Consider the following 27,734-nt stretch of genomic DNA (forward strand, 5'->3'; position numbering starts at 1 on the left):
TATTTTTTTTTCTTTACGACGAATAGCTAAAACAGCCTCGGCTACAAGCTCACAATTTGATGTGACGAGTTGTGAGCCGCTATTTTCAAAAAGACCTGGAAAAAATGTAAAGAATTTTTAAAATGTTCCCAAAATAGGGATGCCAGGGGGAATGTGTTTAATGACAACAGTTAGGACGTGTGTGTGTGTGCGTGTGCGTGTGCGTGTGTGTGTGTGTTGAGTTTGCATGCTACAGAGCAGTAGCTGTCCTTCCTGCTTCTGTCACCACACACACACACACACACACACACACACACACACACACACACACACACACACACACACACACACACACACACATACATTTTCATCATATTGACCATTGCTGTTCTCCTGACAGAAAAAGAGCAGAGAGGAGAGCTATGGTGAGGGCAGTGGGGTGGAGATCATGGAGAACAGGCCCTACACAGACGGGCCAGGTGGCACGGGCCAGTACACCCACAAGGTCTACCACATAGGCATGCACATTCCCAGCTGGTTCCGTTCCATCCTGCCCAAGGCAGCGCTGAGGGTCGAGGAGGAGTCGTGGAATGCGTACCCTTACACCCGCACAAGGTGAGTCCCCCACGTCTTCCAGTGAAAATCCCATGAGAAGAAATTAACTACACAGTATCTACATCAGCCATTGGTTTGACAATAATGTCAAAATGTTAATCTCTAGGATATAGATTTTCAAGGAAAGGGGAGAAAATAAGAAATATACTGGTGAATGCAATAAATCATGGAGGAAAACAACTTTTTAAACCTTTTATAAAATATCCCAATATAGCAGATCCACAACCTCACAGCACATCATGATACAATCCAGATTATTATTTAATGTCAACATTAAAGTAGAACTATCAGAATGTTTAACCCAGGTAAAATAATGTGTCCCCCTGCAAGTTTAGCTATAGTTTTCCACCTGTCATTTCTGAGACTTGAGACATGAAAGAAATATTAGTGAACATTACCTTTTGTAACTGTCCTCTTGTGTATATAACATCTAGCGTATACAGTTGGATTGCATAGATGATGCGTCACTAAGAACCCCAGAGTTAAATGAACACTCTGGATTTTACAACGTGCTTCAGTGTCTGTGGTTCAGTGTCTGGCAGACTGGTACCAACAACTAGCATCGATAGTTTTGCTTCCGCACAGTAAAACACACTCTGGTGACTGAGCCTTTTCCTGTGCAGGTGTTGAGCTGTGTTTGTTGCATGTGGGTGCTGAAAAGAGGCATGCCCCTGGCTGCATACTGACAAGATATTGATAGACTGGAAGTGCCTGTTGGCGCATTTATCCTGTCCAACCAGTGACAGCTTTGCTGCAAATGTCTCAGCTGCAGCATAAGGACCCGTCTCACACATCTACTACCCTCAACGGTGTGACCAGAGAGGAGGGGGGTTGTGGCACTCTTGCTAAAATAGCTCTGGTTTTATAATTAAATTGACAAAACATGAAGACCTTCAAATAGGCAGTTTTTTTTATTCCTAACACAGTCATTTAATTTAACTCTTGAGTGTACAGATGTAACCATATATATTTATATTGTATATGTATATGGATATCAATATACATTTTTACACTCTCAGAGTTGCAAATGGATAAATTATGTTATGTTATTTGTTGTGTAAAGAAAGCTGTGCCAGGCCCTGGTCAATGTGTTGTCAGTGACGTTGATTGTGCCAATGTCATTTCTCCTTCAGATACACCTGTCCCTTTGTTGAAAAGTTCTCCATCGATATTGAGACGTACTACAAGCCTGACACAGGCAGCCAGCCAGATGTCTTCAACATGTCTGCAGTGGAGAAGAGGCAGAGGTCTCTTGGTACGAGCCTGTGGTTTCAACAGAACAACACCTCTGATGCTCTTGTTTTTATGTTACTGTTATCAACATGTATTCCTCTGTGGTTATTTTGAGTCTGCTACTTATTAAGTGTTTGTTCAGTCACAAAGAGAACCCTCCCTGACACCAGTGGTTCTCAACCTGTGGGTCGGGACCCCCAGGGGGCGGTCCCCAAATGATTTTGGGGGATCATGGCACTTAATCTTTAATGTGAAACATTGTTTTCTCTTTCGACAGTAAACAAACCAACATAAGGTTTAAGTGTACAGAGGGCATTTGCCCATTTCTAAAGAGACAATTTAAGGACTTTAATACCTCAAATTAAACATTGGCCAAATTGTGAAATATTAGTGGCAGAAATTGTGAAAATAGCAGATCTACATGCACACAACGCCTCACGTTGCGAGGCGTTGTGAGCATACAGTAATTAGCGAGCATAATTAGTGTGAGCATAATTAGCAGACAAACTTGGAACTGGAACACTATCAAATTGAAGCTGATAAACAATAATTATTATAGGTTCTCTCTCCTGATTGGATAACATTTGTATCCTGACCTGAAAATATATTTTCTGTTTACTAAAGAGCTGGTGAGATAAGGAGAACCGTTACTGAACAAACACTATAGCAATGAGCAATGAGCTTTTGACACTTTTTTTGTTTTGTTTGTTTGTTTGATTGATTTTCTTTTTAAATACTAAAACACACTTACACCCCTTTTAAGCAGATCATGTTCAATTATAGTCAACAGTAATGTCACATAGTTTGTACTGGAGAGCTTTTACAGAAAGCAATTTCCTCCACCTACAGTATGCTAGTTAATCAAACTGTCAGGCCAGTAGGGTTGCGTTAAAGACATGTTATTCAAGGATTGGTGATGAATGACCTTTTCTATCTTAACTCAAGCATCAGTTAAGGCCCACTTACTTGTGGCTGTTTGTTGACACTACACCCATGTTCCCAGTTGCTGGTGGCATTAATATAAGCTTGTCACAGTGACACTGCTCAGACTCATGGTTTTAGGGCATGTGGCAAGTGACCCGATTAGGCCTACACTGTTCACCATCAGTGTTTTTCCATTGCTACATATGACTTGCAGTATTACTTTAATCTTCCTGGTCACACTGAAATTCAAAGGGAAAGCTTTTGTTTGATCAACATGAGCCTAAACACCTTTATACTTTGTCGTATGACGGTGTCACACAAAAATATAGCCAGTCTAACAGCTTGAAGATTAGCTATTTTCACAATAAAAGAATAAAAGGTTTGCCTATATGATATGCCAAAAATAGTGATATATGTTAATAGTAACACAGTAAAAAAACACACGTTGCTCCTTGTCATGTTCTGACTTTAAACTATTTCTGTCAGACCCCATTGACATAGTGACAGATCCCATCGCCACTCATGAGTACAAGGCCGAGGAGGACCCACGGCTCTACACGTCTGTGAAGACCCAGAGGGGCCCCCTGCAGGACGACTGGATAGAGGAGTACAACAACAACCCAGGGAAGACCCCCATCATGTGTGCCTACAAACTATGCAAGGTGGAGTTCCGCTATTGGGGCATGCAGTCCAAGATCGAACGGTTCATCCATGATGTAGGTGCGTATGGGTTCTTCAGAGTCACACAGTCGTCTATACTACGCTTTGTCGATCGACAGAAGTGACGTACTTTCAGCTATACATTGTCAGTTGAATCATCACTTTTGTATGAATAAATAATTAAATAATAGTAGGCCTATGATAATAAATGAGCCATGACCACATTAATCCTGGCGCCCCAAGCTGGAGCAAATTACCGATCTCCAATCTGTGTGACGCGGTGTGAGCTTGACTGTGCGTTGACTATTTTCAAAATAATGTAGAAATATTAGTGGTTAACAAGATCACTTCTCCTCTTAATCTCCCCAAGGGCTGAGGAAAGTGATGGTCCGCGCCCACCGGCAGGCCTGGTGCTGGCAGGACGAGTGGTACGGGCTGACCATCGAGGACATACGGCAGCTGGAGCTGGAGACCCAGCTGGCCCTGGCCACCAAGATGGCCCAGTTCAGCCAGGCCGAGGAGGCCACCGAGGCCAACGGAGGAGGCGCGCCGTCCCCGGACAAGGCCCAGGAGGCCAAGGAGGCCATCAGCGGCATGGAAGCGGAGGAGGCAGCGGTCAGACCGGGAGGAGAGACTCTCCATGCACGAGGTGCGCTCACCAAGCAGTGGTCCACCTCCTCCAGATCCTCCCGCTCATCAAAGAGAGGAGGTGAGGAGAGGGCCATTTTTCACCCTGTTAATGTCATCACCCATCTACTGTATGTGCGGTGCTGAAACATTGCATCAAACCGCGTTCATTATGCATTCACAACAATTAATTCATTAATTAGGCTTTTATTTAGCCCTGCCTGTTTACAGTGAATACATTATATAAATTATGCAATTATTGACTCCAAATTTGTCAGATATGTCATAGATAACTGATGTCCTAGATGACTGATGTTATACACCATCAGTCCAAGATCCACAATGGAGCCCTGCCGTTACCCTGTGGACCCCAAGATCCTTATAATTAGATTTGTAATACAATTTTGTTATGGTTTGACTCTTTACATTTATTGTGCTGTCCAGTCTGCCTCATTTCACCCCTACAACTTGAAAGCACTCACCTGGGTCATTTTTGGCTCTCATATTGACGTCACGAAACACATGTCCTGACACACTCATCTGACAGAACAGGTGTCACCCCCACCACAGAGCACCATTCTTCCTGCCATTCTTCCTGCCTCCCACCTGGACCCTGGTCCGACCTCTTACACCCTTCCCTAAGTTATAACCCCCCCGTGGCTCTCCTTCACAGGGCTAATTTTATCTGCCGTGTTGACATCACAGTTCAGAAAGGGCTGAGGTGCTCTCACAGTAACCCTCCCCTCGACCACTGCTCGTCCACTCTGTACGCTGACAGCCACAGCTGTGCCCCCTCTCTCACCAACCTGCCCCTAACAGCATCCAGCACGGCAAAGGCTTTCTAAATTACCTTCTGTTCCCATCGATGCTAATGATATACAAGGGTTACAAGAAAGATATCTGAAAGACATGGCCTACTTTTAGCCCAGCATTTGTCTTTCTTTCTGGACAGTAATTGACTGTCAGTGAGCTTGTAGCGCGTCTGTGAAACTCTCTTTTATGCTTGCTCCTTGGCCACCATGCAGTCCATCTGGGATAAAGTAACCACAGAGACTGTTGCATTTATCGTATAACACAATGTTATATGTTTGTGAGCTAGGATATTGTGATGCTTTTTTGTAGTATACACAGAATGGTGTGCGTGCGTGTGTGTGTGCGTGCGTGCGTGTGTGTGTGCGTGCGCGTGCGTGTGCGTGCGTGCGTGCGTGTGTGTGTGTGTAGACAGATGCCCATGTCCCGAATTAACTGGCTTTCTTTTTTTGGAACATTCTCGAAATAACTGGAATTCTTTATGCTCCTGTCTTCATGTGCGTCAGCGAGCCCTTCACGTCACAGCATCTCGGAGTGGAGGATGCAGAGCATAGCGAGGGACTCCGAGGACAGCTCGGAAGAGGAGTTCTTTGACGCTCATGGTAACTTCATTTATGATATGTGCACTAGAGCGAGGGTCTTCAACAGGGGGTCCGGGACCCCTAGGGGGACCTCAGAGTTACTACAGGGGGTCCTCCAAATCTTTGTCTCCTTTTCTAATACAAACCACTTGAACCCTAGTGTCCATATCCTGAGAACTCTGGCCAAAAATAGCCGATCTACAAGCACACAACGCCTCGCAGCACGAGGCGTTGTGTTCTTGTAGATCGGCTATTTTCGGCAAAGAGGTTAGGTGTGTGGGGGGGAGGGGGGGAGAGAACAGACTAAGTAGAGAGTGAAAGGTCAAGTTTATTAAGTATTGACGGTTCAAGTGGTTAAACATCTGAAAACACAAATTGACATGAATCCAAAATACGCTGATGATAGTGCTGTCAAACAAAACTATCTGTTGTGGGGGTCCCTGCTTCATCTCTCTCTCAGCTAAGGGGTCCTTGGCCTGAAAACGTTGAAGACCCCTGCACTAGAGTGTTAGCGGTGTTTCCATCTCCCCACCAAGACCCGCTTGCTCCCTTCTCCCCCCCTGACTCTGCATGCATCTCTTTAATACAGATCATTTCTTAAGCTACCCAGAGACCCATCGTTCTTTGGGCCTGCAGTTGAAATAAGGTGGGGTGATGTGACACGTGGGCTCTGTCCTGGATGAGCCTCTGAGAGGACGCGGGGCCGGGTGACTTTGTCCTGAAAGCCCTGCCTGGACAACATCCTCCTCCGCTGCTTATGCTACCTACCACGCGCTGTACTGTATATGGATTCTAGAATATGCTGAGAATGTGTAATTTTAGTTCTTTATTATTTATTATATTACCGGGCTAGATGTCAATCCGCAAAATGTGCCCTTTGAAGGATGATTTCACACACCTTTTGGTTATGATGCTAAAACAGTAATAAAATCATGTATACTTTTTGTTATTTCTTAAAATGATGCTGATTTTTTCCAGCTTTCATCTCTTTGAACTGCAATAAAACTGTGCATGTGACATTATGTATGACTGCAAATTAATTCAACAGGATTCATGGTCTCATTTATTTTTTTATATATTCCAACATTTGCATCTACGTGGATTGAATGGATGGATGGATGTATAACAGTTTACAGTACATGACTTTAACATCGCTTCATCCAGACATTCACAATAATCGTTTAACTACATGAATATACCCCTGCCATATCACTTAGTAGCACGTTAAAGGTCATTATAACTGTTATGTTGCATAAGCACCCATCTGAGTTATTTTATAACTGTTCCATGTAGCATCCTTCCAATAGTGAAAACAACTCCACCAACTGGATTAAGCACAGTAAATGTACAAGCCCCCTACAGTAGAAAAAGGACCCTGTTTCAGCGACTTGCTGTACAGTCAAGACAAAGGGACAGCACTCTGTTATGTGTCTTGGTGAATAGACGAAAGGCAGCAAGTGTTGACAAACAATCATAAGATATGATCATGTAGCAGAGGTTGCCTTTGATAAACACTACAAGCTCTAGTTGTTTTTGACCTCTTACATTATCCATCCATAAGATAAGGATTTAGAGGCATCTAGCTTGTCCCAACGTGATAGAGGATTGCAGCAACAACCTGCAGGGTCACATTCTGTTGTGACTAGATTCTTGATACAGTGGTGGATAAGTAAAATACAGTTTTAATTTAACGCAGAGTTGAAATGGATAAATGAATTTTGAGGATTTTACGGTGTAGTGGTTCTTGTGATAAGTAATGGTTTTATACAAACATTCCTTTCTCTAAGACACATTCCCTTGAAAGTTGATTATGCGGGGGTGCCCGCTGGCCTACCGGTCCAGGCGCATACCACTTAGGCATTGCCACATAGACATGGATGCCTGGCAGCGTTGTCAGTTCGATTCCCGATCCGGACGACCCTTGCCACGTGTAACTCCCTATCTCTCCCCCCATTTCTTGTCAGTCTACTGTCCTATCAATAAAGGCATAAAAGCCCAAAAAAGAAAGTTGATTATGCTGGTACACGCTTAAATTACGTTTTAATTTATTTTAAAGTCTGGTAAACTTGTACATAAGTACTGTAATATCTAGGAAAGCAACTTGAACGCTAATCTGAGAATGGTTCATTTGCTGGAGACTATAGTAAACTGGTGGCCACATTTCAGAGAAACAGACATTGGCCATAAAATACAAAGAAGATTCATTAGTATTCAAAAGATTTAAGCCTTTCAAATCCTCAACATTTCCTTATATAACGGAACATTATAACGATTTGAATAAATGGCATCTAGTCATGCTTTTCCATTTTGTGTACATGAAACAGAATATAAGTACCGGTATAGACATTGTAAATAATATTCTGTTCATAAAAATAAAATAAAATACCAGTGGAGATACTCTTAGGACAGATACCTTGATTTTGTTTTACTTGATGCAATATTTAGTTTTCCTGAAATTAATGACAGATCAAATTTATGTCAAATAATACTGATTTATATTTATTATTATCCATTATTCTTTCCTCTGTCTTGTAATATACTGTAGTCGCAGGCCTGTGAGACTTGGCACTGGGGGATTAAAATAAATCTCTGTTCATCTTTTAAAAGCCTCTGGACTCTAAAGGATCACAGTTATCTAGTTATGAATGGAATAAACAAGTCATATTTAATCCCTACTTTTTCATTTGACGTAACTATTTTGTGAGTTGGAGATCACGCTGGCGTTTGAGGAGACAACATATTGACACATTTTCATAAGACATTTCACAAGACACTGCAGAAATGTCTGTGGACACCATTCAACCATCCAATGCAGCTGGGCTGCTTAAGAATTTTTATTGAGACAATATATAATAGAGTATATCTTAACAGTATTCAGGTTACAGAGAACACTGCCCAATACACCTTTTAATCCTCAGTGTTAAGTTATCCTTTTCTAACTCCAAAAGTGTACAAATGTAACAAAATGGACAGGCCAGGGTTACATTTGTGAACTCTTGGATTTAAATCAACACAGGTACCCAGTCAGTAATTGCACAAATGACAGTCACACTTAATTTCCAATGGCTCTTGACCTGATGTCTTGTGTTCCCATTCGCAGAAGACTTCTCAGACAACGAGGAAGTCTTTCCCAAAGAGATAGCCAAGTGGAATTCAAATGACCTCATGGACAAGATAGAGGCTGGGGACGACGAGGGAACATCTGGTAATGACACAACACAAGTGTTCCAGAATGATAGGAGACCATTGTCGATTAGGCTTTACATAATATCAGCCTTTGTCTCTGACTGTGTTTGTCTTTGCAGGTGAGCTGTATAAGGAAATGGCAGTGAATTATGAACGATCAGCCAGTGAGGAAAGACTAGATGAAGTAAGTGTCATGCTGTTCTAACCAACAGGGTTTTTTCTTTTTTCAGCCCATCAACCTTAATGATTGCACAGAGTTGCACAGTGTCTCGTCGTTTTTCACAAAGCCTTTAGACATTAGGTGATGTCCGTCCGTGAGTCATGCCTCATGTCACGCTCCATAGCCAAGACATTTCCATATATGGAGCTGGCCAATACCTCTACATCTGACCTCACAGACTGCAGATATGGATATAGCTGACCTGTTCTGACATCACAATGATGACTCGACCAGCCAGATTAGTTTAACTCTTGCTTTTTAACTGTGCCGTATTAAGAAGCTCTGATGTTGCAGCACAGTTGCTTCTCGCCATCTTACTGGTGTGCTTATTTAAGGTCAATTTAAGGTTCCCTATTATTTACCACAGCTGAGAAAATATCTATTAGAAACCTATTATTTACCACAGCTGAGAAAATATCTATTAGAAAGAGACCACTCACAGTAAGGCAGTAAAAACTAAGTGCAGACTTAGATTGTCCAGATCAGGAAACTGCATGAGACTATAAGACTGGGGGATTGGAGACCAGCCTCTCCCTCAGCATCTCTGTCCTCTTGTGTTCAGATGCGTGGCTCTGTTAGCGGCCAAGCCGATAGCTCCACTATTCCCATCATCACCGTAACCAGACACCAGTCAGTAAGTAAACTTCCTGGCCCATTGCATTGTGGGCTAAAGTAGATCCACACAGACCCCTTTAACAGACCCAGTGCTAATTGCCCTGCCCTGCCCTAGTCCAACCCATCTGCTCCTCAAACCTCACCTCCCTGTGTGAAATTCCCTTGTACTTGTAGCTGTGACGTGGAGTGAACCGTGCGGTCTGTAAAAATGTGGAGTTTTGGGTAAAAGATGGCAAAACTGCACATTGTTTCCCTCTATTTAATGTGAGTATGGTAATGTATATCCATTTGTCTATGGGAGGTAATGTCATTGTTTGCTTGATGGAATCGTTGGCCAGGTGCAATAATGGTTGGCTCTGTGCTGTTATTGTATCATGTCCCAGTCTTCCTGGTGCAAAAATGAGAGTGGAACAGGCATACTGGATAGACTAGAGTGGCTAATGATTTATATTCACTGTATATCCACTAGCAGGTGTTGCAAATCACCATATCCTCATTAAATTATACTGGTAACAGTTGGACACCTGCAGGGGAGGTTTATATTATCTGGAGGAGTGGGGTTGGGTATCGAAATTTGGTTCCAAGTAGGATAAGAACGGAATTGATTAGCAAAATCGGTATCGATAAAATCCTAATGATACTCATCCCTAAGCAGGTCTAGCATGAAAAGTACACCCCCCCACACACACACATGCACACAGAGGTCTTACAAGCATCCGCCGTGTGTGTTTTTCTTTTCTTTTTTGTCATTCAGTGAGCATGTAACCGTAACCGTAAATGTAGCTGTAATGAGCATGGTTTGTTTTTTTATCACTTGAGCCCTGTTTTTAATGTTTGCCTATAAGGATGCCAGGGTGCCAATGTGGATAATACTATAGCCCTGTTTGAAGCAAGCCCATCAACCAACAACACCTCCTTCATTTCCCTGTTGTCAGGATGGTTCCTCCCAGCAGTGTTTGCAGCCCTCCAAGATCCATGTGCTGATCTTGGTTCTCCATGGAGGGAACATCCTGGATCCAGGGGGGGATCAGAACAGTAAGCAGGCTGATGTGAACACCATCAGCACAGCGTTTGACACCGTCATGCAGGTTCACTACCCTACCGCTCTGGGAAGGATCGCCCTCCGCCTGGTGCCCTGTCCTGCCATCTGCGCCGAAGCCTTCTCCCTGGTGTCAAAGTAAAGGCACACACACCCGATAACCGAATGTCTGAAATCTCTATTAGCTGGCTGCTTATACTTATTGATTTGATTTATTGATTGATGGATTTCATTACGTATTTTCATTGTGGGCTCGCTGAAAGGCGAGACCAGTATGTTATACCAAATCTTTCTGGGTCATGTTTATTCTCCACAAAAGAAAAATTACCGACAGTACAAAGGCAGGGCCCTTAGCCAATGAGGAGCAGCGTTCTTTCTTGGTGACATCACCACCAACAAGTGCGACCTGATATAAATAACAACAACACGTGTGCTCGAGACCAGTATGTTATTAACCTGACTTTCGCCAGATGGTGGCAGCATTGCTTATGCATTGCTTTACCATCTGGGCTCGCTCCAGCACAGTTGATAACACTCGTAAAGTCCCGGGCCGGACCAATCAGCGGCAGCTATGGGCGGGCTCTGAGCGGCTCTGAGCCAATAGAGTCTGATTGCAGACCACGTGGAAACCCAGGAGGCGGATTCTGGGTGCAACGTCATGCAGACAGGCCAATATGAGTGGTTGGAGTTGGCACGGCCATATCCAATCACCTGCTTTAGAATTTGAAAAAATGGCCCGCCCCTTACATCGGTTGTGCTGGACCGAGCCCAGATGGTAAAGCAGAGCGTTATGCAGGCATACGCAATGCTGCAAACCATCTTGCGAAAGTCAGGTTAGTATACCAAAACTTTATAGACCAAGGTTATTCTCCTCAATAAAATACAGTACAAAGGCATGGCCCTTAGCCAATGAGGAGCAGCCAAAGGGTAGATCTTTGTGCCCATACATGGTGTTCCATGCAAGCCCACACTGTTTCTTAGAAACAGTATTTCTAGTTTTTATAGTAATTGTTATTATACTAAGTAGAATTGTATTCTCTTTGTTCATGTGCTGCAGCCTCAGCCCATACAGCTATGACGTGGGCTGTCTGTCCAACAGTCAGGACCACATCCCTCTTGCAGCGCTACCTCTTCTGGCCACCTCCTCTCCACAGTACCAGGAGGCTGTGGCTACAGCCATCGTCCGAGCCAACCAGGTGTATGCTGACTTCATAAGGTCACTGAATGGAGCAGCCTTTTCTGGACAGGTGAGGTAGTGCCCTGCGATCTATCCACACTGTTGGAATCTTAGAACCCGTCCACGCTAGACTGGTGTCTTGGGCTGCAATTACTGTAGTCGTGTGTTTGTGGATTTATTGTCTCCGCCGGGCCGAAGGCGTTGCAGAGACTATGTTTTCGTCCGTGTGTGTGTGTGTGTGTGTGTGTGTGTGTGTGTGTGTGTGTGTGTGTGTGTGTGTGTGTGTGTGTCCTGTGGAGAGATAATGTGTCCCTCTGTCGGTCTGTGGAGAGCTAATCTCTGGCCCAAATTGGCCTGTTATAGCGCCACCAGGAGGCAGATTTTTGCAAAACACCACTTTTTACTATTACTCCTACAGATTTCGTCCAAAATCATCTCATCTCCTCATGTCATGTCATCAAGATGGACCTGTCTGATTTTTCATATTTCATCCTGACTGGCTAAGATTGACATCTACTACCTTGCCCTAGCGGAGAGTAGACCTGTGCTCAGACGAGCACATTTTTCTAGTTTGCAAATGTGAACAAAGGTCTATGAGGCCTCTAGTTTGAGGTTGGTAAATGGTTATCAGCATAAAGCAATGGGCCTCATTCACTAAGCTGGTCATAAATAACATGTAAATAAAGTGACTAAAGGGGTGTGTAGATTCTCTATGCATAATCTGATGTGTGATTCACGAAGGCGAGTGTACAGCCTTGATTCTGTGTATCGCAGGTGTTCCTCATTTTTGTCTGAAGGTCACTGTACAAAATGTGTAAACAAGCATATTGATTCAAGCCCATTGGGCCTAATGAAAAAGATCAACCAACCACAAGAACACTGACTTTTACTTCCATTTCATTATCTGTCAGAATATTACAGACATACACATCAGAAACTAGAACCAAAACTGCACCAAGTAATGTAGCTGCCAGTTTACCACTCTCAATCTAGAGGCCCAAATCTCACATACCATACTGTATCAAACCGTTTGTTATTAATAGTAGTAACAGTAGTAGTTATTTCCCCAAAATGCCTTTTGGAGGTTATCCATTGGTTTGTGTTTTACTGTACTAGTGCTTGGCCATTTAGGAACTCTTTGCCTCTGTAGGTGTGTCTCATTGGCGACTGTGTGGGAGGAATCCTAGGGTTTGACGCGCTGTGCAGCAGCAACCAGACAGTGAGCGAGAGCCAAAACAGCAGCCGTAGGGGCAGCATTGTGAGTGTGCAGGTAAGAGAAAAACCATGCTGTGTGCCTGTGTTAAGAACTCCCGTGTCAACTTCGTATTCACTGGTACAAAACTATTCTTACTAATGAAATCAAACCTAAAAAAAAAAAACATTGTAAATGTTCCTTCCTTCACCCCTGAAGGACCAGGACCTTCTTTCTCCTGGCATCATCATCAATAGCGGCCATGGATCATCCTCTCCTAACCTCGAGGGCAGCCGCCACCTCAGCCGCAGTAACATCGACATCCCTCGCTCCAGTGTAAGTGACGACGGCAGGCGGCAACTACCCCGTAAGAGAAGCGACTCCTCCACCTATGAACTGGACACCATAAAACAGCACCAGGCCTTCCTGACCAGGTGAGTGTTGAGGGGCAGGCATAAACAGGTGTTTACATACAGTACACTGATTCAGTTCCTTTTGTTTGAGGGACACATAACTTAGGAAGGGTATACACAAGGAGATGTGAACTTCATGTCCTGGTTGTCCTTTCAGCTTGCATTCCAGCGTTCTGCGAAACGACTCCACGTCACGCAGGTCCAGCAGTAGCACCATGCTGGAAGGAGGCGTCCTGGGGAAGTTTGACTTTGAGGTGTCTGACTTCTTCTTGTTCGGCTCCCCCCTGGGCTTGGTACTGGCCTTGCGGAAAACTGTCATTCCAGTGTTAGATGGTAAGTCGACCACGAATTCTTTCTTGGAGATTTTCTTTTATAGCTCAGCCTCAGAGACCTTAGTTCAACAGGGGGTCCGGGACCTCTAGGGGGTCCTCAGAGTTACTACAGGGGGTCCTCCAAATCTTTGTGTGATAGAAAGAAAAAAATTAAATCTCCTTTTTAGCCAGATTCTTAACCAGATTCTGAGAACGTTGGCCAAAAATAGCAGATCTACAGGCTCACAACGCCTCGCAGATCGGCTATTTTCGGCAAAGAGATTTGGTGTAGAGGGGAGAAGTATTGACAGTTCAAGTGGTTAAATATCTGAAAACAGAAATTGACATGAATCCAAAATACCCGAATGATTGTGCTGGCAAACAATGAAACGAAATGGAATCTTTGATGGAAGGTTATGGGGGTCCCTGCTTCATCTCTCTTCAAACTAATGGGTCCTTGCCCTGTAAATGTTGAAGACCCCTACCACAGAGTATATTCTGTCCACTCCCATGGCTTTTGGCTCTGTGTCTCCCCCTAGTGGCCCTGCTGCGACCGGCCTGCCAACAGGTGTACAACCTGTTCCATCCTGCTGACCCCTCAGCCTCTCGCCTGGAGCCCCTCTTGGAGAAGAAGTTTCACCTTCTACCACCTTTCAATGTGCCTCGCTACCAGCGTTTTCCCCTGGGAGACGGCAACTCCGCTCTACTGGGTGAGTCCTTTCTACTGAAAAAATAATAATAGCGTACTGGATACAGGCCCCGTACTGGATACAGGCCCCACTCAAACCAATACATTAAAGCACTTCATTAGGAATGACTAAGCAGAAAGTTTCACATGTACACAGTGTGGATTTCGTGTGCACAGACGTAAAGGCTTAATACATACATTAAAACTGTTAACTGGTAACTTTAGACTGAAACAACTAGAAACTCTAGATTCTGCTTCGCTGTCCTGTTTCCCATGGATGCATGCATTAGGCATAACCTGTTACCATTGCTGTTTGTTGGTCTTGCCATCACACATGGAAAAGCCTTCCCACAAAGAAAAATGATGAATTTTTCTACTTGCTGTGCTTTAAGCCATTTCTGTGAAGCAATTTATTCATCTACTGTAAATGTGTCCATAGTCCCACTGTTGGTTACTGTTTGGAAGCCTCGGCCTACCCTTTTTATGCTTTAATGTTTTAACAGTAAACATATTAAGAAATTCACATGTACAGAAAATATTATTATTTTCTATAGCTGACATACTGTAGATATGCTGAATTAGGGACTCATTTGGAACATCGGGAGGAGATGCATGGAGGTTAACAAACTGTAGAATCGTGAAACGAAAAGAGTCTGTAATGACTGCACGCCTTGGTTTAGATTGATTAGATTGTGATGGTTTAATCAAACGAGCTGTCGTTGTATGCCCACAGGTCCACTAAGTCTAACTAATTAAGTTTTAAATATTGATAATGTTTTAAAGATAAAAATCATGTACATTAATCACTTCATGCAGAAATTATTATGAATAAGAGCTAGCAGCGTTTGGTGACTTAAACATCCTAATATTAAACGTATTTAAGTGCCAAAATTGACTCTTCCCGTTCCATTTGCACTCTTTCAGACTTAAAATGACCCTCACGATTTCAACTGGGCTCTCTTGTCTCACATTCACTTTTCCTTGTTATTACTACATATGTTTCTGTCTTCCTTGTCTTCTTTTTCCTGCCTCTTGGCTTCCTGTCCCCATATCTGCATCCCCTAAACCCCTTGACCTCCGACCCTTGTGCCTCTTGCCCCTCCGCCTCCCTCTCTAGTGGAGACGGTCCAGAGCAACGCTCAGCTTCTACTCGATAGCGGGCCTCCTCTGTCTCTTCGCTGTCAGGAGACCATCAGCGAGACCTGCATTCCTGTACCTGTGTTAAACTGGCAGGACAGTTTCCTCAAAGCCACACCCGCCACTCTGGAGTGTGTGTAGCCTCTCCCTTTCACCTGCATCTATCCTCAGTGTCATTGACTGTGTGTGTGTGTGTGTGTGTGTGTGTGTGTGTGTGTGTGTGTGTGTGTGTGTGTGTGTGTGTGTGTGTGTGTGTGTGTGTGTGTGTGTGTGTGTGTGCGTGCGTGCGCGTGCGTGCGTGCGTGTGTGTGTGTGTGTGTGCGTGTTCTATGTTGTGTCCATACAGCACCACTTGTCATATGTGTATGTCTATTGGGGCTTTTCCAATGCATGGTACCATGCCAGCTCTACTCAACTCGCCTTTTCCACAACTTGAAAAGGTTGTGGATGGTACGTGATAACACTGCAGACTAATGACTATTCAGATGGAACCGTCACCAGCAGCATTGCTTCATGACGGACTCTCCTATAATTGCATGGAAGCTCCTGATTTATTGTTGATAAACGTTTAAGCCAGCCATTGTAAATGTGAAATGATTTGATTTTGATATCTGCATCACCTAAAATCAGAAACTGTTTTTGTTGGACTGTAGAGATTACAGACAATTCATCATTGTTCTTGTTCTGCTACATTGAAGGGGTACTGTTTACAGTGGAATATTAAGCAGCTGGTACCAAAGCGAGCCGAGTTAAGTTGAGCCGGGAACCATTCAGTGGAAAGATGTCATGTATCATGTTTCTTACTCTGAGCATTTCCATTGCTGTTGTTATGGCAAACTGAGAATATACTGGACCTCCAACAAGGATCTGAGGGTGTCACATTTTTCTGAAGGCTGCTATTTTCTGAAGGCTGCTATGCTTGTAGTTCCTGCAGCCTTCAGTCCTACAGCTGTGAGCATAGCTGATTCTGTTCTGTTTAATGAATTCTCTCAGGTAACGACCCAATATGGAAATGTGATGAAAACCTAAGAACCATTAGTTGTTGTGGTGATCTATTTAGTTGTTGTCGTCATTCGTTCATATTCACAAGGTGCTAGCATTTGTGTTTGTGCTGTGATTTTTAAGCAATATTTCAATGTCTACTATACATTATTTCCATAATGACATAAAAGTGTGAAGGCTTCTCATGTAGAAAATGTTGAACCCTGATTAGCTCCTTTGTGTTTGCTTCTGATCTTGTGATGATGGTCAAAGGTCATGTGATAATGTAAAATCAAGCAGTTTTTCCTCATGTCAACTAAAGTAAGCTGCTGTCACATTCACTTAAATGTGGCGCTTTTCCTCATTCACAAGAGGAAAAGGCGGAAAAAGAAGTGTAGCAATTAACAGTCAGTCGTGATCTTTCATTCATTCACTACTTTGTATTTTCATGAAACCCAATCTGCTCCAGACATCTGGCTTTGGCCACCAGGTGGTATAACCATGTGGTTTCACATACTCGCTGAAACCATGGCATCTGCTGTTGCATCTCAACCCCTTTCCCCCGTCATTGTCTGCTCCCCTTACCTGTGTCTTTGTCTAATGGGATCTCCTTGTTTCGGCTCAATAGCGGATGTTGTTCAGTCTCATGGTGGTGTCTTCATGGACAGTTCGTACCCCTCCTCCCCCATAACGGGCCCCCTCTCCCGGGGCCTACGGAGGGCCAGTGAGGCCAGCATTGCCAGCCAGGTCTCAGGAATGGCAGACAGTTACACTGCCACCAACATAGCCAACAGTAAGTGTTGTTGTTACCACCAAATCTCTCTCTCTTGCCTTCACTCTTACAAACGCTGATCCTACACTGTAAAATCCTGAGTGTTATTTTAACTTTGAGGGCTGTATTTTTATTGTCCGAAGTACCAGCTCTTATGCCTTAACTTAAAGGCCTGTCCATACTGTCTCCGACCACCTAACTTTTCATCAGTGAGTTCCGACTTTACGACGGGCAGCTTTCCGAACTCTAATTCGGGGTAATGCTTTTCAGAAGATGCAAGTGACGTCATTTTGTAGTTGAACCGGACCATTCAGGCGAAAAGTTCTGTGGTCAGAGACAGTATGGACAACCCTTTAAGTTAAGGCATAAGAGCTGGTACTTAAGACAATCAAAATAGAGCCCTGAGAGTGTTCAAATGTAGGTCCATTTGGTTACATTTGTATGCTGAGGATAACACTGATGATTTTACTTTGTAATCTCTTTCATTTGATTTCTCGTTCGCTGTCCAATCTGGCCTCTTTATTTATTTTACCCCTCTCTTCTATTGCACTTTTTAACACACACTCACTCAACCCCAAACTCTGACTCTCACAACTTACACTCTCAACTACACACAACTTACTCTGAGCAACTCATTGAGCTAGCTACTCAACTATGTGTTGCGCCTACCAACAGTTACAACCTAATTCATAATGAGACACTAACTTCAGATAAGTTTAGCGGAGAGTAGCCCTGCGTGACGCCTAGAAGCCTAATATATCCCTTGACCGGGGGGTTCCTCTTTAGCTGAAGATAGATATTTGGTTTCCCACGTGGGGCCCAGGTTGTTACACCAAGGGCTTGTCTGGGATCAGGTTTCCCATTGGGGTTCAAAGGTGGGTGAATGTTGCAGAGTAACTACCGTATGTCTGAAGACTGGTTGCATAAACTACCGTAATTTTCAAACTTAAGTTTGTCCCTTATGCAAAATATGTCCTAAGCTCAGTGGTTCATTTCGGAGCATTACATAAATCTTCTTAGGTTGTCTCCTTGCCTCAGGCTTTCATTGTTACTGTCATAATACAGCAAATGTGCAATTCAGGCCATGGTTAGGCTTAACTCACATCATCTTCTTTTAATGTTAATGTTACTTAATACCACTATTTTCAGTGTAAGCTAGCTACTCCAAAATGGACAACGAAGATATTAAAGAAAGAGAAAGCCAAACTTAATGAAAGATAAGAATGTAGTTCTCTTCTAAGATTATGGAAAGCAGAAGCTAATTACCCAAAGTAATTTAACACAGCCCTAATGACTAAGCACAAGACGAAATTGTGGCAGGAAGTAACTGACAAAATCAATGCTAACAATCTTTCTGTAGTATTAATCGCAGACAAAGTTATGATGAATAATGAACATTACTGTGACAGCAAGAACACAGCCAAACATTCACAGGAGTTTATCAAATTCAGCCATTGTGTTACTGGTATGTTCCACAAATTAACTTTTAAGAGGTTTTTAAGAGACTGGTATTGGTAATTACGATTTTCTGAGGAGAATGGCTACTAAGGACCTTTGCATAAGGGAATACTTAAGTAGCTAAGGGCTAACATTTGCAGATCAATGGGCTTGACGATGCATGACAAATTTATGCAACTGGTGGGTGACCAAGTGCGGGGTTGGGGGTGTTGTTTGGTTTCCTTTGACGGAGACCCAGGTTTGAATGCAGGTGGTTACACTTACACAGTATTTAATTACAAGAGTCAAGACATTGTAATGAAGAAGACTTGAGCTTAGATTCACTTTTCACTCAATGTCTGTTGTAACTCTTACCCACTGTCTCAATGTAAATGCAATGAACGAGTCCTGCATTTATCTAATGTGTGTAAAGCATGTAAACCTGCTTGATTGAGCCACTCCTGCATCATCCCTTCCCTATCACAAATGTCAGCCCAAAAGACCAGTTCTCTGTTGTGATTTATGTGAGACTGTCTTTCCAAAGTCACTGCTTTCGTTGCTCTTTTACATCTTTTACCACAGTGTTTCAAAATATCAATATATCATATTTATACACTGTACCAGCATACTCTTCCCCATCCTTTACAGCTCTGAAGTTCATCTCTGAGCACTAGTAGCAGCTGTTTGTTTTATTGATTGAAACCAGAAATATGTATAATAGCATCTTTTCCAAACTGTTTTTGACTGTCATAACTGTTTTTACCACCATTCATGAGTCACATGGTTTATATCTTTTGTTTTCTTTCCCATAGCGCAATCATCACAAATTAACCAGTCCAAAATGAGCAGCCTTTTGTCCCAACTTGCCCTGTCATCCCAACTTGCCCTGTCAGCCCAAAGCAAATTCTTCCTGAGAAGCCCTCCTAAGTCCCGTAGAAAAGCAAAGGCTGTCGAGGCCCCTGAATCTCCAGAGCTAGATCTTGGAGACAATCCATTGGCAGAGCTGGAGCCTGAGGCGGAAGCTATTAGTGAAGGTCTTAGACCTTCTCACCAGTTTGAGAGGTGCCTGTCAACTGGTCTGGACTGTGCTATATCTGACCTAGTGTCATTGGACTCCCAAGCTGAAGTGGAGCAAGGTACTCTTCTAAGAGAGGGAACTTAACTAACTTGGTGGAAGGCTACAGTTTCCTCTTCCCACCCCCCTCTTGTACTGCTCATATTATATCAAATTCTATGTCTTGTATAGCTTCTTTTCTCCAAAATGTCTCTGCTTATAATGATCTCCTTCACTTCTTTTGCAATGGGTCCTTTACATTCTGTTTAATAATGTAGTGCTCAAGATTGTATCCTCTTCCTCTAATAATGTTGAAGGTGTCTTCAACTACATAGATCTTCTTGTTTTTCCCCTGACAGACATTTCTTTTCAAATCTGCATTCCATCTTCTTTTAAGAGCATACTAACAAAAATAGAAATGCTGGTTTGTCACCATTAACATAAATAAATACTTTAAAGTAGTGGTTTTCAATGGCTTTCTAACAACAAGCATATTTTTCCTTCCTCTCATGCTTGATTATGTTGGCAAATAAAGATTGACTAATGACTTACCTTTTCTCTAGCTGCAGAACTGCTGGGATCTGTGCTGATTGTGGTTTAAGGTGGAAAACAACCTTAAGTTTAGGTGGTTGAGAATCAAGGGTCTGTTGCATCCGTCCCTCACTTCATGCTCCTCACAGCAGCTCTCCCAGCTTTGTTCTCACTTGTGTGCCCTCTAATCCGCTTGCAGTTGCAGCACGTTGGTGGGGCACCAAGCGAATGGACTTTGCCCTCTACTGCCCTGATGCTCTGACAGCTTTCCCAACCGTGGCTCTCCCTCACCTGTTCCACGCATCTTATTGGGAGTCCACTGATGTTGTCTCTTTCCTGCTGAGACAGGTGCGTCTACTGCATAATACCTGCTCTGTAAAATACGGTTATTTTAACTCTTAAGAGTGTGAAAATTGACCCTTTCATTTGGGTACGTTTCATAGTTAAATATTACTGCTTACTTATGACTTGTTGGTGGTCACACCTCTATGAAGGCATTGGTGTATGATTTAACCTGAACATCTGCTGCAGGTAATGAGACATGAGAACTCCAGCATTCTTGAGCTGGATGGCAAAGAGGTCTCAGAATTCACTCCGTCCAAACCCCGAGAGAAGTGGCTCCGGAAGAGGACCCATGTGAAGATCAGGGTTAGTAAGGGGAAGATCTACAAAAGTGTAAATTACTGCAGAACTAATTAATAATGACCTACATTTTTATACTTTGATGCATGGTGATCTTTTGGTCTGTGATAAAATGAATAGAAATGTGCAATTCAATATGCACATTTTGTATATAACACTGCAAAGTTTCCACCCAACAGTGACCATATACTGAATATTTTTACACCTTTTATCCAGAATGTGACGGCCAACCATCGTGTTAACGATGCCGTGTTCATTGAGGAAAATCAGCAGGTTGTGACGGGTCGCTTCATGTATGGACCCCTGGACATGGTGACTTTGACAGGGGAGAAGGTAAACACTCTTTAATCATTACAATATAGAAAAACTCAAATGCCAACGACAACTGGTTGTATGGCTTCAATGGCCTCTTGTCACTGTGACATAATAATAATGAGTTTCTTATCCTTAATGTATAAACCTTATGAGTGTCTACAGAATTACGATGTATATCTGAACAGACTTGCTTTTATACATTATTTTATTGATGATAATTGGTGAAATAAATGCTTACCTGTCTCATTGTCTCACACGTGCATGCCGGTGCATGTGCAGGCGCTTGCTTTTGCTCAAAAGACTGGTGGACCAGTGTGTGAATTGAGCACTACAGCTCTGGTCCCATACCTGCAGATAGCTATTTATTTATACATACGTAAGTGAAGCCTGCCACACAACGGCATTGCTTGACCATTGTATTAGTACTGCTGGTGCCCATGCTATTCTGCCATCTGCGTAAATTATTTATGATACATTTTTGTCTGATTGTGTTGATAGTCCTCCTGAGATGACTTGGGTCGGGTGGATTGGGCCTCCCCTCTTGAGTGATGTAAACGATACATCAGTATATCCAATGGTGTAATTATTTGCTCTGATGTCAATTGTAATTAAATGTCTCACAGTTAAGCCCTCTGTACTACTGTACTTTAATAATCCACACAACATCAAGCCAGGTTGGAATAAATAAAGCATGTGGCTGCGCATCAGGCAGAAGCTAAGGAGGCATTAAAGGCAGGTAGGCCTATCCTACCATAACTTCTACCATACATAATAGACCATATTCACCAGGCGGCCATGTTTGAATTTTGCTTTGAAAAAACAGGGTGTCAACGGGGTGGCATTTAATGGCAATATAGCTGCCGTGTGAATATGTTCTATTGGTTGGTAACAGTTTGAACCCGGGCTCCCCGAGTTGGTCTCGAAGTGTCCTTAATAAAATGATGAATGTGTGTGAATGTAATGCACATTGCACATCATTTTAAAGTGCCTTGGATAAAGGTGTTTTATAAATGCACCATTTAATGAAGCAAGTAGATCAGATCAAATGAATGCAGAGCACCTCAAAGTTGCAGCTGTTCTTGCCATTTGTTTTACTGGTTTTATGACTTGTGGTATGCTGCCAGATTCTGTGTTGCCCGTTACTCTTGTTTGTGTCATCAAGGACAAAGTTGGCAAGGTTGGGAATCTGGATAAATATAGGCTATATTCTGCTAAATTTGTCTTGCCGTTGCAGCAGCATTGTATGTATCACAAAGGCAAACCGAGCAAGGTAAAAGGGACAATAGAGTTTCCTACTTTGGCAAAAGTCAAGTAGTTTCTGTAAAGTACTATGACTGGGGGAGCTATTTCACCAGCCCTCTTTAAGGTGTACACTACACACATTATTTATCTGAGCAACTTGAGAGGCTGCAAAACTGGTTGTATGATATGCTATATAATGCTAACAAGACATGCTCCTTTAATGCATGGCTTCCCTGTGTGTGTAGTCTGTGCCCAAATATGGAGGGACGTGGATCTGAGATTATTAATTCACAATGATAGGACAAAAGGGGATCCTGGCCTCAACTTTTCAGATGTTTTATCTGTCAAGTGCTTTGTGTTTGTAATAAAACAAAATATCTGGGGCAAGCTTTACATTTTAAGTCTTTAGACTGAGAATACTTCACTCTATACTGCCCCCTTGTGGGCCAGGTTTAAAAAGGCAAGCTTGCATCATTAGCTTGATAGTAGTGGTATTACTATTTAGCTTCCTTTTGTGAATATGTTTCTGTGTTTTGTTTGTGCTGTGAGTGTGTGTCGTGTGTTTAGTTTTATTGGACTATCAGTCAGTTATAACATTAATGATGATATAACGTGTGTGTGTGTGTGTGTGTGTGTGTGTGTGTGTGTGTTCATATTTTGTTTGTTTTCCAATTCTGTGCAGGTTGATCTTCACATCATGACCCAGCCTCCATCAGGAGAATGGGTTTACTTTGATACAGAGGTGACCAACAGTAGTGGCCGTGTATCCTTTATCATCCCAGAGAGCAAGCGCCTGGGCATTGGAGTCTACCCAATCAAAATGGTTGTCAGGTGAGTTTAGCGTCTAACAACTCTTATTTGATCAATTATTTTATTATTATTATTTTACATCTGTTTTATTATTATTATTTTACATCTGTTTATTGGGTTGTCCTCATATAAGGCATGTAGAATAAAAAGAAACACAGGATTTAACAGATACAAAATATACCACAAAACTTAAATTAAAGACAAGATCAAAGCATGTTTAATGTACAGTATAATCTAGTATACACACGTCTGAGCTTGGAAACAATAGTACTCCATGCATTAATTCCAAGCTAAAAAGAGGTAAGACATATTGTATATTATATTATGCAAATGTTTACCAAGAAAGAGCATTATTTTAATTCCCTCTAATTGTACGTTTCTCTCTGTCTACCTTTCTGCTGCATCACAGGGGAGACCACACTTTTGCAGACAGCTACTTGACCGTTCTTCCCCGTGGAACTGAATTTGTGGTATTTAGCATTGATGGCTCCTTTGCTGCCAGTGTGTCCATCATGGGCAGTGACCCCAAAGTGAGGGCAGGAGCAGTGGATGTTGTCAGGTAGCAGTCTCCTTACTTCATGGGAATTACTGGCCTCACAGATTCAAACATATGTATCTCACACAATTATTTATATTTCTATTCCCTTATGTATCAACTAGTTCAAGTCGAGTAAAAGCTCTTTGAGACTGTGACAACTTATTTTACTTATTTTCTCTCACTTCAGACACTGGCAGGACTTGGGCTATTTGATCATCTATGTGACGGGACGTCCAGACATGCAGAAGCAGAGAGTGGTGGCTTGGCTGGCTCAGCATAACTTTCCTCATGGCATCGTCTCCTTCTGTGACGGTCTGGTCCATGACCCTCTGAGACACAAGGCCAACTTCCTCAAAACCCTTACAGAGGTAGGAGCCACAGGGAATTGGAGGACGTGTGTGTGAGTGGGGGGGGGGGGGTCACTTTTGTATGCAGGTGTTCTATGTGCAAAGCTCTTGATGGAAAGAATACAGAATGTGGTTTTAGGTATGAAATGAAAAATGTGTGTGGCTTATGCCACAGCTTAAATATAACCACATGAGCTAAACGTTCTTGAGTCATACTGTACTGTACAAATTAATTAAAAATGAAAACCTTTTCATTTTACTGCTGCCAGGCTCACATGAAGATTTTTGCTGGCTACGGTTCAACCAAAGACATCTCGGTCTACACCGCCATTGGCCTTCCTCCCTCCCAAATCTATATTGTTGGAAGACCGTCCAAGAAGATGCAGCATCAGTGTCAGGTACTGCTTACAAATCAAGAAAACATAATAATGAACGCATAACAATTCAGATCCCATTTGTCAGTCTTTGTAGGAATGTGCAAATACTCCGCTCATTCAACACATTAAAGCAAGATAACGTAAATGTGTAAAAGCACTGTGATTGAATTCGCTCTTTGGCTTGTCTAGTGTTAAACGCTGGTATGTAACAAACCGTCATTAATATCCATGATGTGAATGAGCTCTTGTTCTTACTCCCCAGTTCATCACGGAGGGCTACGCAGCCCACCTGTCCCAGCTGGAGTACAACCAGCGCTCTCGGCCATCCAAGTCCAGCAGTGCTCGCATGGTGCTGCGTAAGGGAAGCTTTGGCCTGGGTGCCAACAGCGAGTTCCTGAGGAAGCGTAACCACCTGTTGCGCTCAATCTCATCCCAGCCGGCTCCCACCTCCCCCACAGGCTGCAGCCATAACAGGCCGGAGCGCACACAGAGCCAGTCAGAGAGCGATCGATTGGAACGGGAGCGGCTTGAGCGCACTCAAAGCCAAGGAGCTGCCCAGCGCAGCATGAGTATCACCGCAAGCTGCTGGGGCCGAAGTAGCAGCACCAAGCTGGAACCAGGGGTTTTCAGCACAAAATGAGGCTAGGGTGAATGAAAGACCAATGAACAAGCTTTTGGGAAACTAAGTGATTCTGAGATGAAAGTGGGATCAAGTAAATAAAGAAGACGGACAGAGAAAATGCACAGAAGGAGGATGGAAAAGCTGCGCGATTGCACCAGATGTAGATAGATTGGCAGTGGGGAAAAAAAGAGAAAATACAGCGTTGGGATTATTTGGTGCTATAAACCAGTCTTTGTAAAAGCAATGCCATTAATATGCTAGACTCCACCAGAAATGGCTATGGACAGAGGTTATCCTCTTATTGTCAAGACCATACATGCATTTCAAGAAGCATATTAATTACGTAGGAATACACGCAACATAAGGGTTAGGTAGATATCAAGACTGTTTTTGTTGCATAATACTTAGTATTTATTTATCTGATTCAGAGATAAAAACCTATTTATCTGATTCAGAGATATTTAAAAAAAAATGCATTCTGTCATGGTCCTGGAGAAGAATGGGCTTTTAATTTTTTAGAATCTCTGTTATGTACAGTTTTAATCGAAAATGGCCAAAGACAGCACATGTTAGGTTTCATGAGGTGAGCGTTTTATTGCATACAGCATTGTGACTACTCTTATGTGGTCATTTCAAACACACATTAACACAATTACAAACTCAAAACACAACTACAAAATACAGGTAATCTTGTCTATAAATGAACTGTTTTATAGGCTAATATCCATTTGTATGTGATACTTGCTATGTTTTGCCTGATAAAAGCCTTAAAAGGCAGGTAAACTTGGAAAAAGGTTTCTTTTCTGATAAAAGCCTTTTAAAAACATTCTGAATTTTCCTTGACTCAAGGCATTTTTAATTATTAATGTTGATTTGAGATGAACAATTTTAAGATTTTTCAACTTTTGAGATTTGTACGGCTATTACCAGAGAACCAATCGATGCATTCCAGTTCTACATGTTTCTTAGATTACTCTCAGGCCGAAGAACCATCCTAATATCAAAATGTGAGAAAACAAAATTACCCTTTAAATATAGATATACTGTTTAAAGAGTTCCTGGTTTGTTATGACATTTAACACATTACACAATTACAGTGACCTGCTGTTAAATCTTATTACTGTATGGTTTGCTGTATGTGCCAAAGTGAAAAATGTATAATGATATGTTGTATGTTAAAGGAGAACTATCAAATGTCCTTTTGTCAATGCCTGTCCTGCTCTGAAGACTATATTGTAAAATTATACTGTAGTGAATGCCTAAAGCCTAACGTATACTTTCACGTATATATATAAATAAGTAGAAGATATTTTCAACTGAAAAAAAAAGAGAAAAAAAAAGTTTTTCACTTGAAAATCCTTTCTTTTCCTATCAAAATGGTCATACGATGAAGTATGCATTAGGCTTAATGCCTTTGTATATAATGTTATGTTATATTGTAGTATATGATCATGGGCAGGCCACTTTCAAGTGTCTTCTTTACTCTGGGGGAAAACCACAATCACTTTCAGGATACACTTTTATTATTCGTTATTATTTACAGGGGTACATATATAAGTTAAAGAGTATATAGATTTGGTGAACGAAACCTTGTAAGGTTATTTTAGCTATGCTGTGGTTAATTTTAAAATGTTTCATAATTTCATAAAAAGCAGCCAATACGCAGTAAAACTCTGCCTGGCATAGTATTTTATTTTTACCACTTTGACCCTTCAAATAACCTGACTTTTATCAATGATATATTGTCATGTATTGTGCTTATGATATATTTTTTAAATGTGGGGGCATTGCCTCTTGTTATCCTTAAGCTGTAAATGAGGCATTGAATGTGCACATAGGTAATAATATTTAGGTTAAGGTCACTTTGCAGAACCCTCAATGGAAAGAATCTGCAAAATGTAAATTATGTACAATATAAGTGTAAGTAAGTAAGTGCCCAGAAATTGGTGAGAGTTATGCGTGACGCTGTCAAGTCTAAAAGTAGGAACAGTCAATGTGCATACTAAATCATGATTTGCATTACACGTTACCTCTTATCAACACATTTGCTCAAGGTGAGTTCAGAGATTTCAAATTGTTTTCATGCTAATATTTGAAAACCTTGGCAGCACCTCATAAAATAAAGTAAGATATAGGCTATTGTTTAAGTTACAATCTTCAGACATTTTGATATTAGGTTTCAGACTTGTCATTAAAATATTGCCCGTTATATTTTGTAAGATTGATAGGGATTTGAGAATGGATAGACAATGTGTAAAACATTCACTCTTCTAAAGATGACAATTGAGGTGCAGTCCCCTTTCAAAGATCTGAATTACCTGGATATTAATCTCCAGAGAATGTATAGATGACCCTGCACAATCATCATTGGAGTTTCTGCTTCTGATAAGATACCAGGGGCCTTACATTTCCCCTTTTCTGCCTTATATTGAGCGTTGTTGCCCGAGGCCTAGACTGAACGCTGCTATTCTGAGTTGACCTTGTATGAAAAAGAGTAGAATACATGCTGGACGTGCTGTGTGGAAGTACAGTAGGAAAAGGCCATATTTTCTTAAGGCTTTGGAATATTAACATTTAAATTAATGGAAATACCAATTGTACAAACAAATCTGTAACAACTTAAGATACTTTACCAACATCTTATGCTCTACTCCCCTGT

At 42.2% G+C, this 27,734-nt stretch overlaps 1 protein-coding gene across 4 annotated transcripts in view; it reads left to right on the top strand.

Moving 5' to 3' along the window:
- LOC308296256 (membrane-associated phosphatidylinositol transfer protein 2-like) overlaps positions 1-27,725 on the top strand; it is a 60,177-nt gene extending 32,452 nt beyond the window's left edge. The window contains exons 3-26 of one of the 4 annotated variants that reach the window (XM_080739458.1): positions 380-594; positions 1,728-1,849; positions 3,238-3,471; positions 3,782-4,120; positions 5,355-5,450; positions 8,530-8,634; positions 8,735-8,799; positions 10,386-10,627; positions 11,547-11,736; positions 12,817-12,936; positions 13,078-13,292; positions 13,429-13,604; positions 14,122-14,292; positions 15,388-15,540; positions 17,017-17,181; positions 19,410-19,733; positions 20,382-20,530; positions 20,714-20,830; positions 21,041-21,157; positions 23,064-23,212; positions 23,601-23,750; positions 23,917-24,097; positions 24,346-24,474; positions 24,716-27,725. In XM_080739458.1, coding sequence (XP_080595584.1) covers positions 380-594; positions 1,728-1,849; positions 3,238-3,471; positions 3,782-4,120; positions 5,355-5,450; positions 8,530-8,634; positions 8,735-8,799; positions 10,386-10,627; positions 11,547-11,736; positions 12,817-12,936; positions 13,078-13,292; positions 13,429-13,604; positions 14,122-14,292; positions 15,388-15,540; positions 17,017-17,181; positions 19,410-19,733; positions 20,382-20,530; positions 20,714-20,830; positions 21,041-21,157; positions 23,064-23,212; positions 23,601-23,750; positions 23,917-24,097; positions 24,346-24,474; positions 24,716-25,093 — 4,302 coding nt within the window. In that variant the 3' untranslated portion in view covers positions 25,094-27,725. The remainder of the gene's footprint in view (positions 1-379; positions 595-1,727; positions 1,850-3,237; positions 3,472-3,781; positions 4,121-5,354; positions 5,451-8,529; positions 8,635-8,734; positions 8,800-10,385; positions 10,628-11,546; positions 11,737-12,816; positions 12,937-13,077; positions 13,293-13,428; positions 13,605-14,121; positions 14,293-15,387; positions 15,541-17,016; positions 17,182-19,409; positions 19,734-20,381; positions 20,531-20,713; positions 20,831-21,040; positions 21,158-23,063; positions 23,213-23,600; positions 23,751-23,916; positions 24,098-24,345; positions 24,475-24,715) is intronic. The other 3 variants (XM_080739460.1, XM_080739459.1, XM_080739461.1) reach the window with 3 other exon arrangements.
- Positions 27,726-27,734: the final 9 nt, after the last annotated feature.

This window comes from Nannobrachium achirus (assembly GCF_963921795.1).
Source record: "Nannobrachium achirus genome assembly, chromosome: 12".
Classification (NCBI taxonomy): domain Eukaryota; kingdom Metazoa; phylum Chordata; class Actinopteri; order Myctophiformes; family Myctophidae; genus Nannobrachium; species Nannobrachium achirus.